At 43.4% G+C, this 18,898-nt stretch overlaps 1 protein-coding gene across 2 annotated transcripts in view; it reads left to right on the forward strand.

Moving 5' to 3' along the window:
- The window catches only part of LOC147893286 (F-box family protein), a 34,823-nt gene extending 21,223 nt beyond the window's left edge, over window positions 1-13,600 (forward strand). The window contains exons 2-10 of one of the 2 annotated variants that reach the window (XM_087385907.1): window positions 4,996-5,163; window positions 5,311-5,384; window positions 10,992-11,076; window positions 12,145-12,255; window positions 12,363-12,537; window positions 12,694-12,812; window positions 12,915-12,987; window positions 13,130-13,208; window positions 13,312-13,600. In XM_087385907.1, the coding sequence (XP_087242033.1) occupies window positions 4,996-5,163; window positions 5,311-5,384; window positions 10,992-11,076; window positions 12,145-12,255; window positions 12,363-12,537; window positions 12,694-12,812; window positions 12,915-12,987; window positions 13,130-13,208; window positions 13,312-13,396 (969 nt within the window). In that variant the 3' untranslated portion in view covers window positions 13,397-13,600. The remainder of the gene's footprint in view (window positions 1-4,995; window positions 5,164-5,310; window positions 5,385-10,991; window positions 11,077-12,144; window positions 12,256-12,362; window positions 12,538-12,693; window positions 12,813-12,914; window positions 12,988-13,129; window positions 13,209-13,311) is intronic. The other variant, XM_087385908.1, reaches the window with a different exon arrangement.
- The last annotated feature ends 5,298 nt before the right edge of the window (window positions 13,601-18,898 follow it).

An 18,898-nucleotide genomic window follows, 5' to 3' on the forward strand; every position in this document is an offset into this window, starting at 1 on the left:
AAATTTCCTCCACTCTGCCATCAGTAGATCACATCCCTAGAATGGTGCTGTATACATGGCAGTTGGTCGCACTAGCGTAGCGAAAAGCCAGCACTTCCTCTGTGGATCTTGGAATTGTGCCTGGAAGTGTGCCGCGCGTGCAAGAGAGAGAGAGAGGGGACATTATTATGGTACCTTCTCCCGTCTGTACTTCTGTTGGCCTCCTCTTTGAAGAGGGCATATGTTTGAGTCCCCACAGAAGGGCTTTCCTGAAACTCTGAAACTATCCATAAACAACTGAGGCTATGCTGTAGAGGCTATGGGGAAAAACTGATCCAGGTCCTTGGAGTTGAAATCTGGTTAAGGCTATTATAATTCTTTTTCCATGTTCTTGAGTATTCCTAGGTGCAGTTAGCATGTGAAATCATGCAGTTTCGGAACAACGCATATGTATATTTTCGAGGAGGCATATATATTTTTCCTTTATGCACCATGCCTTGTAAAACTTTGAAAAAAACACATTTTGAAAATAAGGAATGTATTTGGAAAAATTTCCAAATGTTTGGAAATGAAACCGGCCTTCAATAAAATCAAAGGGCAGTAAAACTAACAAGTTTGTTACATTAACAATTCAGCAAAAGTATTACCAGCAGATTGGGAGCTAGAGTGCCCTTGCACCAAGACAAAGACACAGATTGGCCCCAAACCTTGGCGCCCCTTTGGGCATTTCTTTAATTAAGTGAGAGGCCCTGAAATCCAGGCTACATAAAGGATACACTCCTTCTTACAGCTGGGGCATTCCACATCCCAGTGGCCATCCACATACCTTGCATAGCCCTTCCTGTTCACCGCTCTCACTACTCCTGGTAGTAGGTCTCCATCCCTAATCAAGGAAGCTTGCACACAGTCCGGACCTGTCACTAGTGACCACACTTAGCCACACAGTTCCCCATAGCTGTCACAATGCCCAAATAGCCAATTATCTGCTCAAAGCAGAAAAATAAAGCATACACAAGCTTTCTCCTTTGACCAGGACTGCTATGACCAATAGTCTTTCACCCTATGGGTCGCACATATCCTGATGGAACAACTTGTTTTCCATAAGAGAACTGTCATCACAACAAAACAGACACTATGGCAGTCGCACCTGTACTAGCCCTCTCGGGGTTCCAGGGATACTTCCCATACCAAGCATGGACCCGACCCCTGCCTACTCAGCAATGAGGCTGTACCAAAGATTTGCCTAGCAACCACTGCCTGCATGTGACCCATCTCCTAGAGAAACCAAAAACATGTTCCCGCATGGAACATGTTACTTGCCAAAGCCAACAAATAGGATACACAATGAATTCAAAGCCACTTGCATTCAGTGCTCTTCCCACTCGCTGTACGCATCAGAATTCCAAACATTAGCCCTGCTGGGCCTCTCACACCCTAGTGACAACATGCATCCACATTCGTGCTAACACGTGCATAGGAACCAAAGAGCGTTTACTAGCAGCCCAAACAAGGCCACACGCCCCCCAGACAATCACAAGTGTCCATTGAGTCACTGGAATACCCAAACAATGGGTTAAAGCATCACTGAACTGCCCACAGTGATCAGAAGCATGAACAACCTCTGCAAGCATTGATTGTGAATCACCCTGCCAACCAGGCCTCTCCAAACACAGCTCACAAGCTGAGCAAGGATAAAGAGAAGACAACCAGCTTACCCTGGTCAATCAAGGAGCATTCAAACGAGCTCTTACACGAGCTTGAGCACTTCAGCCCCCAATTATGCATTGCCATGTCTGTAAATCAGCTTAGCCTGCTCATACAAAGGAAATGGTTGAGGAAAAGGGAGAGAAAGAGACAACAGAAGGAGACCAGCCCCTTCAGAAGGCCATTCATGGCCTTTGTAATAGGCCATGTGAGAAGCTAGGCCCTCAAACAGTGAAGCAGCCAGGCCCTCAAGCAGTTCCAGCACAGGCTGTTCCCTGTACCAGCAGCCCACAGAGGGAGCAGACATTAGGGTTGTAAGGGCCTCCCTTGGACGAGCTCTCTGTTAGTTCGAAGGTGTCCTTGATTTTTGGTTCTTGTATACTTAGCTCCTACTGCAGGTCGAGCTCCATAATGATAAGCCATGCTGGAACACAGGTAGTAGGTCTGTTGCTACCAGCTGAGCTGGCTGATCAAGTCTGGGATCTATAAGTAGCCCCACAGCCGTGCCTATGCTAGGCTTTCTGCCCCAGTTCTGCCCCTCTTGGGGCCTCCATGTGGGGCCCTGTTGCAGCTTCACATGTACAAGGTGCCACATGGGCAGATTTGTGTGACAGGAGCAGATATTAGGATCGTATACAGGTAACAGCAAACTGAATTCATGAAGCTACCACGTGGGCAGCATAGAAGGCTGCCACATGGGCAGCACATAGAGGCCACTGATGGTGGCTGTATGCCCATGCGACAGCACTCTTGATGCCTCTATCCTATAAGTCTTACTCCCCCATGTCCTCCTCATTTGGAGGATTCAGAGGTGGGGAGCACTAAATCTCAACAGCAAAGACTTTAAAGATGAAATTGTCCTCGTTACAATTGTACCCGTAAGGAGTTTAAAGATCTAATATCTATCTTACCATGTATCCCCCAAGGTCAGTTAAAATAAGATATCCCGGTTTCAAGGAGAGACTTTGATGCCTCTCTCTTGGGAGGAGCCGGCTCAGGAATTTTCTCTCTCTTTGCATTCTTCTCAAACTTGGTCTAGTAACGATCACATGGGGCATCTTGGAAGGAACCTCTATTCGTGCAGATGGTATGGGTGAACATTGGAATCTGCTGAAGTACATCTATTGACTGCAGCCTGATGTTGCATTGGACATAGAAGCTTTAATCTTGATGTTTCCATTCTGCTTCACTGTAGTGGTGCTTGTGAGCTATTCGAATGAGAATGAGCCTTTCAAGTCTTCATAGAGTAGCATAACGGCCCGTATTCAATTTTAAGATCAGCCCAAATCCACGTAACCACAAACTTTCTTGACATAAACAAAGCAGAGAAGAATGGCCAATTCCACATAACCACAAGCGTTCTTGACAAAAACAAAGCAGAGAAGAATTTCTGTTTTTGTCATTTCCTCTATAATCGTTGCAATGTAATGCATGGTCAATGGCAGAGTGGTCCTGCCTAAACGAAGTTTCTCCTCTGATAATGCTGTAGCAGAGCCCTCCACAGCATGTCCAGTCATGTTAATTCTATGATGGGTCCCTGTCCGCCACAACTTATAAAAAGGCTGATCTGTAGTGGTAGTTTAGGATTGAGGGAAAGCCCGCCTTGGCGTGTTGTTGCACAATGCTATGATGACATCGAATATATACCCTTCCTCCCATATATGAGATGTTTTGCAAGGAGTTCTTTGTGATCCCTTTCTCATTTCTTTAATGAGAATGAGATGAAAGCCATTGCTTTTGATCAATGGAAACACAGCTTAATGGGTGGTCACTTAAAAGAGCATTTACATTTTCTCCCCATGTCTTTCTGTCCCAAATACCAATTGAAGAGCTTGAGAAAGTATGTGCCTTCAAAGCTCAACTGGCATAGCTACTACATGGTATTGCGAGCACTATTATAGTCAAATGCCACGTTATTTTCAGGGATCTTCACAGGCATCCTCTTCTAGGAGGACTGTTTTCTTCAGGGATTGGAGCAGCTCCCCATTCTTCCCGGAGTCCTCCACAGGGTGGAAGTGGCACTTTCAGCCTCAACCTTGGATTTTCTGTAGCTCTCTTACAAGAATTTGATTTTGGATATTTGTGTTTTCATGCCTCGTATGATGTACGTTTATGCTGAGCTTTGCTCTTGGAGTTTCTTTCATACTAAATAGAAGTCTTTTCTTTGAAAGAAAAGGAATGGTGAGTTATCTCATCAATTACAGGGGAGCCTTATATCTGTGAGCAGCACTGTCACTGAAGACCACAAGGCCAAGCACCTCATCTGCAATTACTGCAGTGAATCAGCTCATAGCTTGGCCAGAGAACACGCAGGATGGCAGCGAAGATGATATTCACGATATTTTCGTTGTGGAACAGTATACCTGCTTGGATGACTATTCAAGGAGTTGGAGTGTCAGCATCAAGATGCTCCTTATATCTTTCTGAGGGGAAGTGGGAGTTTGGGAAGAGTGCTTGGTGGAGAGGGGGTGGGGTGAGAGGGGTTTATATGTAGGTTTGGAGGAGAGGCAGGCCCCAAACGATAAAAAACGGGCCGAAATAATCGGCCAGAAACCCTAGTCCACAGGTGACCATACGGGATGGAGCGTTCCATACGTTGAATGTAGGCAACCCTGAGCCAGCCACTTGTTTCCTCTTATGTATTTGAGTTTTTACTGAGTGACATGCACCATGGATTATACTCAGCAATAGCTTTCTGATGATGATTGTGTATATGATGTGCCCCATGTATTTCAACACAAGAGTGCCAGATCATCCTGGTAATCCTGTTTTGCATTAGCAAGCTTTGTATATTAGAGAATTTTTAAGGCTGGGGCTCTCTAGAAGTTTTGGAGATCCTTATGAGACATTTCCCCATTCATAATCATGAGATGAATGTTATAGAAGCTCTGATAAATGGAGCCTTGAGGAAATGAGCTGGCCATTCTTGTTTGAAGCCAAATGCTCTAGAAGCTTTGATAAATGGAGCCTTGATGAAATGAGCTGGCCATTCTTGTTTGAAGCCCTTAGACTTCCCGTCAGTTGTACTTACTCTCCAATCTCTTGCGGTATCAGAATCTCCTTTCTTGTTTATTGAGCTCTTTATTTTTGTGAGAGTTGTTCTTTGACAGAATTGAACACGTGAAATACTTGTGAGATGCAACTGTTAGCGGTGCTCAGGAGTCTGTTCAGGGATTTTCTATTTGGTTTGGATTTGGTACAACTAAGGAACTTTGGGTACTAATTCAGAGGTTGCATTCAAACGTCTTTGAAGACTACACACATTTACAAGTTCTGTAACGATATCTGTTTTCTGTTCTTAAATGTGTGCAGGATGAGGCGCAGGAGAAGCTATTTAAAGGGTCTTGCATTGACAAAGATTGTGAAGCTTCTGAAGTTTTATGGAAGAGTGAAGCAAATATACCATCCATTGACAGTGGAAACTTCAGCACAATACCTGTGGAACTTTTTCAGAATATTTTTAAGTTCTTATCATCAGAGGTAGTTCACTGATAAGAAGTAGTTAATTGAACTGTACTTTGTTTCTTGTTCAAGCATTGTTTTTTACTAAGCATCACTGTGCAAACAAGATGTGGGAAAGCATTAGATGTTTGACGGATGGTGATTCTTAGCATCTGATTTTTCCAGGACCTTGTAACTCTTGCAGCAGTTTGCCAGTTTCTTAGAAAAGCGGCATCTGACGAGTCTCTCTGGCGAAGGCTGTAAGAAGCTGTTTCCTTGTTTGAAGTAGGGTTCAGTGTATGCTGACGTTTTGGAACTTGATGAGTCTTCTGTGATCCTAAGTTTCCTAGAAATACAAAGTTTGTTTGCTGCAAGCCTGAGTTAATTTTTAGAAACACAATTTCTTGGGTGGAGTGTGTCCAATTGATAGCTTGTTTTTCATTGTTTCTATCATCTTGGGAAAGCAAAGCTGCTTGGGACTCTTGATTTCAAGCCATTTCTGGCATGCCCACAATTGCTGTGGTGTATTAAAAGGCTGAACTTTCCAACTAACGGGTCCATCCATACCTTTATTGGGCTTAAAAGTAAGGAGAGAAGAGGGCATTGATTCATCTCATATATTGGTTGGACATCGGCAAAAGGGGTATCAATATCCTTAAGAAAAGCAAGAAGTAAACAAGAAAGAGCTTATGGATGGAGGAGCAAAATAGGCCCCCCCCAGTGAGAAAAAAACCCTTATTAATTAATTAGTTGGTGTGGGGGGAGGGGGAGTGGTATATGATGGGAAGGCTTGAATTAAATAAGGAGGGGGAGGGGGATGGGCAATAATTTCTCATGGAAGGGGAGGGGGAGAGCTTGAATTAAATGAAGGGGGGAGGGGGACGGGCATTAAAGAGGGAGGCACGTGTGAGATTGGGGAGGGGGATTTATAATACTACTATAAGGAAAGGGCTATATAATAATACTTCATAGCTTAGTGATAGGGCTCACGCTTGTCAAAAAGTAGGTTTTGGGTTGAATTCTTTTCTTGAATGTTTGGGGAACCCCCCCCTACACATAGTGCATGCACAAAATAAATAAAGCCATGGTAAAACATAGGTTAATTAATGCCTCGATAAGTTAAGCCCTAGAGAAACATAGGTCAATTAAAGATAAATAAATTAAGGCATAGATAAGCAAAGTTAAGCCTCCATGCACCAAAACTAATTAATAAATGGGTTGGAATAGGAGGAGCAATAAATTCATCAAATGAAGGGCAACAAAACACCCTGAAGAAGTAGAAGAAAATGGAGCCATGCCTCGTAAACTCTCCACTACTAGGCATTGCTTGAAGCCACTTAGAAGCCACTTAAGTGCCTAGTGATCTGTCTTAACCATGAAAGTTTGTTCATAGAGGAAAGGCTTCTAATGTTTTAATGCGTGAATCACCTGGAGTAACTCTCTATCATTTATTGAATAATCCTTCTCGATGGCATTCAACTTACGACTGTAGTAAGCCTTGTGTCTTTCATCTTGCTATAGTTACTGTTCCACTGGCCACATGACTACATCTGTAATGACCAAGAAGGGATCGATCATCGTCCCTCGATGCTAACTTTAATATTGGTGCTGTAGTAGCCATGTCATGAGGACGTGAAAAGTGATGTAAAGTTTAATGTAACTCAACTTGGGGTTAATCGTGGTTAAGTCTAGTAATAGTTTGTCCGTGAGGGATTGGCTAGAGGAATTGCAGACTTCCTAGAAGTCCCTAGGGGCAATTTGTAAGTGCACCCACTAGGTTCTAGGGTCAAGGCGTAGGCATTTAAGAGGGTTTTAAAGTTTGGCCCAAGGACAACCAACGTTGTGCTTGGTATGGTGGTTAGGACTTTAATGAAGGGCCAAGTGGCATGCATGCAAATGTATGTGCTCCCCTCAACCTACCATCTCTGTCCCTCACCCTCCTAGAGCATCCTCAATCTGCAGAAGCTCTTGGAGCTGATTTCGTTGCATGTTCTTGCTCTCCCTGCCAGTATTTGCTGCTCTTGCACATGCTTCTTGCAGCTAGCTCCCAATTCTGCTGTTGCACTCAGGCCAAGGCTGAAGGCACGCATTCCTAGGCAGTGTATGGCTGCCGTGCAGCCGTACGAACTTTTGGCGTGACTCTCGAGGCACATTGATTATTGTACGGATTGTGGCGTGAACCCCGAGGATCATTTATTACTGTACGGCCTTTACACGGCTGCACGCAAGCAAAGATGTAATTATGAAATCTCGCTGAAATGAGGTTTTCTGAACTGCAAATGAAATTTGAGTGGCCTTGTGCGTGATTTGTGTGCGTAACCTAGGTGTGAACCTGTCCACGGCAAGTTGATGAGGTTCCAGATTGCACCCCATCTTCTTGGCCAATTGTAGGAGATGGCAAGGTTGGAGCTCCCCATATTGAGAAGGACAATAAATTGCTGCCCTTTAGCTGTACCATACGCCCCAATAAGAGTCCTCTTTTGTTCTTCGAGGTCACTCTCCTTCTTACCTTCGAACACCATTGAAGGTAGTAGCTGGGTGGGGGAGCTAGAGCAGCCACCGCAGAAGCGACGGTTGAAGCTTGGCCAACCACTTTGGACAATTCTTCTTCATGTGTCCCGCAGTTTGATGGCGAAAGAAATAATGGTTTTTGGGGTGGCACCATTGGGATGTAGGTAGCCTCCCGTAATACCCTCCATTGCTTTTTCATATGGGGCCTTCTTACGCTTATTGTCTTTCTTTCCGCTAGGTGATTGGTGGTCTCTCTTTTGGTTTGCATGTCCTTCTGCTTTGTGCCTTTGCCCGTGCGTGTTCAGGGTGTTGCGGCTGAGCCTTGGCAGCTGATTGGATGTGCTTGGGCTTCCTCCCCTTCCAACATCATCTCTTGATTTTGAGCGAGGGTCAACACCTGCTCGTAGGTAAGTGTGTCGAAGTTCCATACTGGAAAGCGGATGATGGAGTCTAGACCTCTGATGATCTGCTTTAATTAGACACTCCCAACTACTGCGCCAACGTGATGATCCTATTACAATAGGACAACATAGGTAAAGCATTTTGGGATAGATGAGAGAACTCATCCTACAGGTCAAGCATGTACTAGGGAGGGAAAAAACATGACTTAAGATTTGACACAGACGTATTCCATATGAAATTTGTGACTTTTGTGGTAGGGTCAGTATGACTACTAGTGCAATGCTGCCATTATGTAACCGCTTCAGCATTGAGATGAGGGGCTGCGAGATGGACTTTGTCCTGCTCATCTTGAATTCATATTAAAGAAAATGGTTGAGTGGCTACACTTAACTGTCGACGGTGAAGTTTGGGCGGACCTTGTGTGTGGACTTACCTAAACTTGTGCAGAGGGCGGTGCGGGTGTAGAAGCCAACACGCTCTGCATAGTAGCCAACATCTATTGGTGCTGAAGTAGCATGGCCTCTCAGTCAAGTCTGTGCTGCCTCTTGGTCTGGGCGAGCTTTGAGTGTTGAAGTGCCTCCTCATTCTTGCGTTCCTCTCGCATCAACAAGAGTAGTTTTTCTAATCTGAGACTCCTCTAGATTCTTGAGGCTGTTTTGCCTCCTTTTCTTTGAGTTGCTTCTTTGTCAAGTCCATTTGTCTTTTGCTTTCTTTCAGCTGCCATGAGTTTTCTTCAACCTGGGCTCCATAAACACCTCCATCATCCCTTGAGTGCTTTGTGGAACGTGGCTCTTTCTATCTTCTTGGAAGTCTAACTCATTGAACTCCTCTTCTTTCTTGATCCATGGTGCTTGGATGTGTGATCTTTCCGCATCTCAGCACAACCATGCACTCGTGGTAGTCAAGCTGGATCGTAAGCTGAAGCTCTGATACCAATGTAACATACAGTGGTTAATGATCGTGTAATTCCAGCAAGACCCTCTTTAAAACTTTAGCGAATCATCTTTACTTATGTACCACAGACAGATGAAAGAGATATAAGGGTTAGAGATAGAAATTTGACAACCATTTGGGTCCCTGTACCCACTTCCCCTCCCTCAATATAGGGGAGAATTTGTTTTCTTCTTGGAGAACTGAAAAATGCAGTCCACATTGTGGACTTTGTGAGGCTAGTGATGAGCCTAGTGCTGTCTGCATGAATGAGAGATGAACTGCGATGAATGTGGACTGAGAGAGCTGAGAGAGATGGGTGAGAACTGAGAGATGATTGAGTAAATACTGAGAGATGAAATGCCTGAACTGTAAAAGACTGCTCAAACCTTAACCGTATGCTGTCGAAACCCGCCTTGTGCTTAGTGGAGGTGCTGCCAAGAATCATGATTTGCTACAGGAGAATTTGCTGCTTATCTGGGTCCCGAACTGGAGGTGCAACGGGGCTGGAATAATGCTGGAAGCTGGTTGACTGAATGGGGAAACAAGGGGCCAATCAACCCCTTAAATAGGCCTGCTTTGGCCTAGTAGACTGGCCGACTGGCAGTCTAGGTTGACCGACCTGCTACTCTAGTCAACTGACTGACTGGATCAGGTCAAATGACTTGACCTGGTCAGCAAAATCTGCTGACCAGGGGCAACCCAGATGCCTTTTGGTTGGGCTGCTGCAAGGCCCTCAAAAGGCAGCCTGTTGGCTGGTGTTTTGACCTATACTAGCCCTAAGTGCAACCTAAGTAACTAGGCTGACATCTAACTAGCTAACTAGTTCTCCATAGGGTACTAGAGGACTTTGACTGACCCAAGGGTTCGGAGACTGACATATGTAGCTTGTGCCTGACTCGTCCCGGGGCTTAATATCGAGTCCAGTGTGTCACAATGACACCCAAGTGCAAAGGTGCATGTGACAGTTGCTGCTACCCATCCTTATATCCTTATGTTCGCTGTTGCTCTCTTTTTCAAGGTTTATGTGTTGTTTCAGCAGAGCTTCAAGCCACTGTGAGAGTTTTGAAATAGCCACTGTGAGAGTTTTGACCTTTGATAGCACTTGTGCTTTATCTGCAACTCTTTTCACTGAACCTGGTGCAGTTGTCTCTGGGTGTTGGCCCTGCTCCCATGTTTTATATGCTTGCCTCCTACCAAGATGTAGGCTTTCTTGCTTCAATCCTTTCCTTCTTGCTCCTTCAGTTCCAGAGCCAACTAAGTCGTCTCTTGGGTGTTGGCCCTGGGCTCCCATGTAAACATGCTTGCTTCCTACCAAGATATATGCTTTCTTTCTTTGGCCCTTTCCTTATTTTCAGGTGAAATTCTCTCTTGTGCTTCATCTATAGCACTATTTCTCATCACAAGTAGTTCTATATAATGCGTGCCACAGTTTTACATTTGTAGCTGGCATTGGGATAACTTACAAAAGATATCTACTAGAGAGTCATCCCTCCGCCACTGAATTCCAGCAAAACAGTGCTAGATATTCCTAAAAAGATGCTCATTTGAGTCACTTTCGAATATTTACATTGCTAGTCCTTAACAATATTATGAAATAACTTGTAAAAGAACAATATTATGAAATAACTTGTAAAAGAAAATGAAATGGGCATCTTTGACATATCTCTACAGGATCATGAATTCCAGCTTAGATATTCCTAAAAACATGCTTATCTGACTCACTGTCGATGAATTACGTTGTTAGTTCTTCACATTCTTTTAGTGCAGACTCATGAAAGACAGCAGGCATCTCGTTACTTTGTAATATATCCTTCTTCTATCTTTTTTACTTTGATGGCTTAGACTGGGCTTAATTTTTGTAATAAAGGCAGGCTGTCCTATTCTTTGCTAGCTTTTTTTTACTATTCCCTTTGGGCCTGTTTGCTGCAGCTATGCATTGTGGTCTTCATCGTGATCTCTCAACAGTCCTGCTTTGCCTTTTGATGCTCAAACAGCTTTGTTTGGTCGCACTTGTATTTCAGGTATTGTCTGCGATGGGGACTACTGCCGAGTAGTGGTCAAGGCACAGGACCACGAGGCTCTGCTTGGAAGCAGCTGTATTTTGAGGTAATGCATCACAGGATATTCTTCTACGCTCTGGAAGCAAAATGGTACTTTATCATATGTTGGAAGATCATTTTGTCTTTTTATATGGATATTGTGCCATGTGTTTAGGCTCTTTGCTTTGTTACATCTAATTAATTCATCAAGAGATATACTTGCTCTCGCTCGAGGGCCCGGTCTTAGGTTGAACTTCGAAAGGGCATCAAGAAGTAGTAGTTTCACTCAAAGTGCAGCATTCCATATGTGTTTTGTAAGTGAATGGAAAATGCATCAGAGGAATATAGTGATTGGACTTCCAACTTCAGCCACATTCTTCTATCTCTGCAGTTACTAGCTTTGACAGCCAATGGGATACTTTTTTTAAACCATGGCCATACAACTGTATAAGAAGTTAAACGTAAAAACTTTTCAGCGTGACTGACTTTAATGTCCAAAATTGAAAATGAGCTTGATTTCTCTACCAGCGATCAGTGAGTGAAACAGAGGGGTTTCTTTCTAGATTGTACCCTCATCTCTAGCGCACCTGCTCAGGCCTTTGAGCAAGGCTGTGTAGAGAGGCACCATCTTTCGTCAGGGGACTGGAACAGAGATCTGATGTATCTCATAGGCTGTAAATGGACAAAATGTAATAAAAATGAAATTAAATTAGACATATCTCAGAGGCTATGATTGGACAAAACGTTGTGCAAATGAATTTAAACTTTGAAGACAACTCCAGGCGACTAAGAATTCCAAAAAATCCAACCAATTACCTACATTTAATGTTTACAATTATTTCGCAACAGTCGCTGTAGAAAACCATGGTGGAGAGAGGGAGAAAGAATGCTCAAGGGGATGAACGCTTTCAAAGGTCACTTGACACACTCCAAACACACTATTTCTCAGACCACTCTCAAATACACACAATTGCACTACAATCACCCTCTTGGTAACTTCTTTAAAAATAGGTTCATCTGATAGTTCACCACTATACATTTATGCTTGAACTCTTTAGGAGTTTGGTACCCATTACTATTCATAAAAAGCTGGAAGTGTACTGATTTTTGCGTGTATCGGCCTTTTGGGAAACAGCGTGATAGGGCAGACATGATTGAGTTTGTCAGGAATACCCCAGCAGAATTTCGAGAGTACTATATACAAATGCAGGCTGCAAAACGAAGCCAGGCGCCTCTTCCATCGCAGGTGAAATTATATACAAACATGTCGCTGGATCCAGGCCTGAACTTGCATTTTCTACAAGCTTGCTGATCAACATCTAATGTGGATAGGCTCTCTTTTTGGTGATGCAGACGAAGGACGATCTAATTATTGTTGATACTACCGTAGCAGAACAAATCACGTCTTGGAGGCGTAGCCATGGGCTGCCAGATGTATACTTGGGAAACCATTTGTGTTCTGGCAAGGCGTGTTCATATTTTCAAATTGGAGACGTGTTTTTGTGTGAAAAAACTGGCAGAGCTCATGGCAAGTTCTCTTTTTATACATCCATTTTTTAAAGGGTGTTAAATTTTTAGTTGTTATGGAGTTCGAATGTATTTTGGTTTTTTAAGCACTCTTCCATGTCTTTCATGTGACTAATTGTGCTGACTGATCATCCTGCATTTGCTACATGTGATGCAGTGTGTGACGACACATGTCGGGAGACAATGTTGGATCCATCGAATGACCTTTTAGTCTGTACAATATCAGGACGTTGTTTTGATCGATGGATTTCTCCTGCAGAAGAAGCAGCAGTATCGGTAAGGACCTTTGATTTCATTTCAAGTTGAGCATATTGAGTCTTTGTGAAGCATGGCTGTCCCTCTAGTTCCAAAGCTCATATATGTGTTCTTTGCATCCAGGGCCATCAGCTGATGGATAGTAATGCAGTGCCAGAAGAAATGGAAGAGCCTTTCATGGGGTCTGGTCGTCTTGGTACTGACTGTGTCATGATGTTTTGCTTATCGGTCATCTATTGAGAGGAATTTGTAACAAGTTTGGCTCATTGATCTATGATACTGGCTCTAGGCAATCACAGGCTTCTTAGGGTTCTTACGTCATTCCCTGGCATCTGCAGCCAGAGCGTATTCTCTTGGATATAATTGCGAAGACGAGAGAGAACTTGAGGCTGTTCTGAGGTGTCAATCCAGACCTTTGTAAGGCTCGTTGAAATGAAAGTTTTTTTTGAGAATGTTCGTTGCTTCACGGATGAAAATGTACTTGTGCAAAGAAGCTGAGTGGTGTGCTGTATGCCTGCAGGGAAGTGATGTATCCTGGCTCAAGCAAACGGAAGGCATTCAATATCAATACTTTCAGCTGCAAGAAAATTAAGTGTTTTGATTGATGCCTCCTTGCGTATATTTGAATTGTTTAATCCTCTTCAGTTAATAGCAGGAGGGCAGCAATCCTGCCGAGGCAATTGTTTACCATAGTCCTAAAAATGATGAAGCTGTATAGGAGGTCCCAGGGAAATTTATTATCTTGTTATAAAAACCCATGCCTGATGTGATTAAGGGTGATAAAGAAATATCAAGCATGTTTTTTTTAAATACATCCATTAAGCCTTTTGTGTCTTTTGCCTTCCTCTTTCTTAAGGTTGGCTTTGGTGATGTATTCATTGTTTTTCATTGCTATTTCTTTTCTGTTTCAGTATTCATTCGTTCTGTCGTTTGTGGATTTTTTACAAAGATGAGAGCTTTTGTAGTATCACAAGAGCTCTCATATAAAGTTTGCGGAGAGCTCCAAACAGAAGGGTGCTGGTACATGTTAGCATGCTATGGTTGAACTCTCAAGGATACCAAGCTGTGGAAGATTGCTGGTATAGAGAGGCTGAGACTCAATAAGAGACCACATGTTTGCGTGCTATGGTTGATGAACTTTCAAGGCTACCAAACTGTGGAAGATTGTGTATATAGATAGGCGGAGACTCCTGAGAGCATGCTACTATTGTTGATCTACAAGACTACCAAACTGTCTTAAAGTACCCATTGCTTTGCCAAAGACAGCACTTCTTTTCAAGGAAAGTACCGTCCTTTCTACTCAAATTCATATAAAATTTGAAGATGTGATACTTGAAAGGGTGATTCTTCAAGGGGATGTTATTTGTTGAATTTAGGAAGGTCCTTCAAGGTGATGGTTCCTACAGCTTTCATAAAGAACACCCACGTTACTCACGGCTCTGAATTCTGTAAATGGGAAACACCTGTGTGTGCCTGGAAGTCCTATATATAGGTATGGAGTAGGACTTTTCTTCTGCTATATTGGAAGCAGTAGTTTTTTAATGTAGGTCAAAGCTTTAGAGCAGCCTTTCTTTCATTCAATCGCATGTTAGAAAAGTAAGGTGAATTATGTTAGAGAGCTATATTAGTGGATATTATTCCAGAATCCGTCGAAACCCAGATGGTAGCTCATGCTTGGATACTGATGAGAACATAAGCGTAGCTTTGCTTACTACATTATTTAAATTTCATTTACTGATAGCTTTGTCTAAAGGCACTTACATACTCCTTTCTTTCCTATGTTCTTTTGTTTGTTTTATAACAAGGTGGATTTTTTTCCAATTGTCCTGCCCGTGGATGTTTTTGTTTTTCATGTTGGTTGGGTAAAGTTCATTTTTTCAATGTGTTTCCATGTCTGTGAATAGCAAGGAGTGGTCTTACCAGTATGTATATTTTGTCCCTGTGTTTTCGGTGTTTGTTTTTGCGTTTGTCTAGATGTGGTCGAGAGTCGATCCGTAAATGGTTGTTGGGTCTTTTACAACTTGTTGAAGGTTATTGTGTGACATGAAGTCTTGTAGTTGTTTTTTTTGCATTGGTTTGTGTTGTAGTCCACATTGAAATCTCCTACCATGTATTTTGTTGTGGTTTTTGGAATTGTTTGTAATACGTTGTGCAGATGTTGTAGTCCGGTTGTGCTTTTTGCGGGGGACTTGTAAATGTTAAAGATTGCAATGGCTTTGTTTTTTTTTGTTTTGAAGATTGTTGTCAAGCATTGGAAGTTGTCTCCATTTGTTTCAATATTTTGTTGTAGGTGGAGGGAGTCTTTATAGTATGTTGCTATTCCCACACCCGCCGTGATGTAAGAGTCTTTGAAACGTGGTAGTTTGATGACTCCGTCTATTGTTGTTCTTGTCTCTTGCACGCAGAAGACTATTGCATTGAGAATTTCTTCGCAATGGAGGATGTCCTGTGCGTGTTCTTTCATTGATCTTGTGTTAAGGCATTGTAAAGTGAATCGCTCTTTTCTTGTCTCTTCTGTATGTTCGTGCTCAAACACCCATCCGCATTGCTCTGATAGTCGTCGTGACTCTTGCTAGACTTGTATGTCCATCTTGATTTGTTTCTTTTCTAGCTTTGACAACAAGTAAAGGTTGCTTGGGTTGCGCACTCATGATAGCGCTGTGTAAACTAGTCCGCGACTTTTTATGTCGGAGGGGTCAAAAGCTACTGTTTCCAAGGTCAGTCCTTGTGACTAATGAATGGTGCGCCTAGCTACTAGCTGAATCCGGAATTGCTTCCTTGTAATGCTATTGAGGTGATTTTATTCTTTTGCCACCCGTGTGATTGGGGTTCATTGTGGTTGTGTGTTTGCTGTGTATAGGTGCTTGTTCCTTGCTCTCGCTTTTGTCCCTGCACGATGATTGTGAAATTCGATCCAAAACACCGGTGTTTCTGTATTAGTTGTGCTTCCCCTAAATATCCCATCCGCACTGTTGACCATGCCGTCGCTTGTGTCCAGATTGCTTGCACATATTTTCACAATCTTCTTGAGGCGCAATTGTTTGTGCAATGTTGTCGTTAGTCGTATGTCGGTCGGCATGTTTACGCGCTTGTAGGTTCTATGCCTAACGTCGGTTGCTTCCAAAATGTGAGATGGGTTGTCGATGGTCCCGAAAATGTAGTCATTGTGCTTGTTTTTTGCTGTGTTAGTCTAGAAGAGGTGGAGGACAAGGTATTTCCTTGGCGGTTCAGCGAGGTTTGCCTTATTCAAATTTATTAAGTCTTGGTCTGTTTGAGTATCGATCCTTATCCTATTTATCAATGAGAGAAAATTTGCGTTGGTTTGGCGAATGGGCAGGTCGAGCTAGTAGTAGCGCATGTGTGTTCTCCAGAACGATTTGAGCAATGTTGATGTTCTCATTTTTCTTGCAAATATCTAGGAGTCCTTTGTCGGTCTCGCTTGGTAAAGGTCATCGCAGAGTACATCGACCCCCTCGAGGGGCTTTGTTATGATTGTGCTTTCTCTTGTGCATGTGCATGTGCATGTTGGCGGCGATAAATGTGTGACTCCTACCAAAGATATTGCATTAATCACAATGAGTTGCACGTCCTTATATGCATGGAAAATATTTGGAGCTTCTTCGATGACAATGCAGTGTATGTGGATGTCAATGGCGGGAGATGTAGAGCCGCGTGCAATGTCATTCCTTGAACTGTGTGCGTCGCTCGTTAGGTGTATGTAAGGACTAGTGCCCTTGGGAGGTCAATGTGTGAAGTTTGCTTATGTGAGTAGAGCCGCAGCAGTGCTTGCAATATCGTTAGCAACGTAAATGTTTTCCTTGTACTTCTCTCTCTTGACAAGAATAGGTGGAATGGTTTGTTTGGGTATAGCCTTTTCTTGAGCATGATGTCATCGAGGATGCGTCGTTTATTTAGTTTGCGTATGGACACGTAGTGTTTCTTGTTTGGTATGAGCCTGATGTTGCATTGTTGGTGCTTAGGTTCCTTTTTTGGGTGGACTCCGATCTCTCCCTCGAAATCGAACATGTCCTGCACTGTGGTCTCGAGGCTTGTTGTCGTTGCTGAGCTAGCGGATGAGTTTGTCGGGTTGGCCACCGCATTGCATGTGTTGGTCTTATTAAATTGCTCCCAATTTGTTGCAATCGTGGTCGTTGGCATTGTACATGTCACACTAGGTCGGGTTTTCGATTGAGAGGGTGTGTTCAATATTTTGAAAAGGTGAGTATAGTAGGCATTACTCCCTGTAGTGGTTCTCAGGGTCTTTCATTTTGTTGTAGTTGAATCTTATGGTATGGCTCCTTTTGCGAGTAGTCTTTTGGATCTTTGGCACGGTGTGCTCGCTCGCGAATTTTGCGAGGCAAATGTGGTGCAATGTTTTGTTATGCTTTCTGTATTTTGTTACGATGTCAGCAAATAATGTGTGCTTTGTGATTCTAGTTGTTCCAGTTGTGCCCGTCTCTTTAGAATCAGTGTATGTTCACCAGGTTCGCTCGTGTTGATGTAATAGAACTGCCTAGTTGTGCTCGTTAGCGAGGGAAGAGAGGTAGAGGGATGTCACCTGTTTGGTGTTGATGTGCTACATGTTCAGTATTGCGTTGCCAATCTCTCATGCGCTCTTTCGATCAAATCATGTTGTGCTTGTCTTGCTATGACTCGACGTGCGTGCAAACTCTCCAAGCACTGTAGTAATGGCGCCCATAGCTTCTCCGCTGTAGAGAATGTAACAAAGAAAGTTGGCGGACCAAGTTGGTGCACCATAGCGAAGAGCTCTCTCTTCAATCGTCGTTTGTAGTCCACCGAAGTGCGGAGGCAGGTAAAGTCGTGATAGCCAATATTTGATTGCAGTAGTCTGTCTATGTTGGTGTCAATCAATGCATCTCTTGCTTGCAGTTTTTCACCTTTGAGTTGCCCTTTGCGCATTCGAACCCATGTTGATAAAAGTATTTGCCGTACGAGGATCTTCATTGTTTTGAAGAATAGATTGTTGATATAAGTACCGAAGCGCTTGTCCTTGTTTTGTAGCTCCCATTTTGCAATTGCTTGGTAGGTTGCTTTGCTCGAAATGTTGTATGCACGTGGATGGTTGTAGAATAGTGCTGGGAAGGCCATCTCCTCGCAATATTTGTCTTTGAATATGCTCAGTGGCGAGAACCCCTTGGATGGAGCAATAACCACAGGTGCATCTTGGAAATCCACCATTTGTTGGCTTGTGTATAGCCCATGTACAAGTGTATTTGTGTCGACGATCTCTTCCGTCGCATCTTCAATTGTGTGGGTGTTGCCTTGCTGGTCCTCTTGTAGCTTCCCTTGTAGTGTGTACTTATGTGTGACAGCCAAAGTGGATTCACCTGAACATTGCTTTGTCTGTAAAATGTAGCTTGCAAAAGTTCAAGGAGCGTGCGAATTGTGGATGTTGGCCGCACTAGATCGCCCATGTAATTATGCGAGTATTGTAGCTTTCGTTTGATTGCAACAAGGACGGTTGCATTGTTTGTAAGAAACCTAGGGAGCATTGTTTGTGCTCGGTCAATATCTACAAAAACATTCACAACGTTGCCATGAAGCTCATATTGCTCTTCATATGTAGGCTCCCTTATTTGTGCAAATGGGAATCGTATTGCAACTAGTCTTTCCTCCACCTGATTCAAAGTCGATGTGTACTTGGTTTTAGTTGCCATGCGCATGTTTTGGAAGCAAAGCTTTGGCTTTTTTATTTGGTTCGCTTGGCGTGCACAGTTGGAGCAAATGCATCTCTCACCCTTCAATCTGTCCTGTAAGTGAACTCCCATGTTTTTGAGAAGGTCTACCAATGCTGACGCAAGTTTGTGTTGAAGCACAGTGACCCACAGCATGCACATGCATGGCTTGGAGTGTCCTCTATCTTTTTCATGTACATTGTTTGAGTACTGCAAGTATGTCTTTTCCTTTTTTGGGGTGTCGCAGTGCTTCTATCGTAAGCCCTGCTTCCCTTGCCCGGATCAATTGCATGAGCACCTCCAATGAAGGCACGAGCGTCTCCACTCGGGGGGGCTATAGGGAGTTCCTGCGTCGATATTGGACCAATGCTTGGTAGCGGCGCAGTCGCCCACAATCTATATACCTTGTCA

Source organism: Dipteris shenzhenensis, chromosome 15 (assembly GCF_047967505.1).
Source record: "Dipteris shenzhenensis isolate YYH24624 ecotype China chromosome 15, Dip_SZ_1.0, whole genome shotgun sequence".
NCBI lineage: Eukaryota > Viridiplantae > Streptophyta > Polypodiopsida > Gleicheniales > Dipteridaceae > Dipteris > Dipteris shenzhenensis.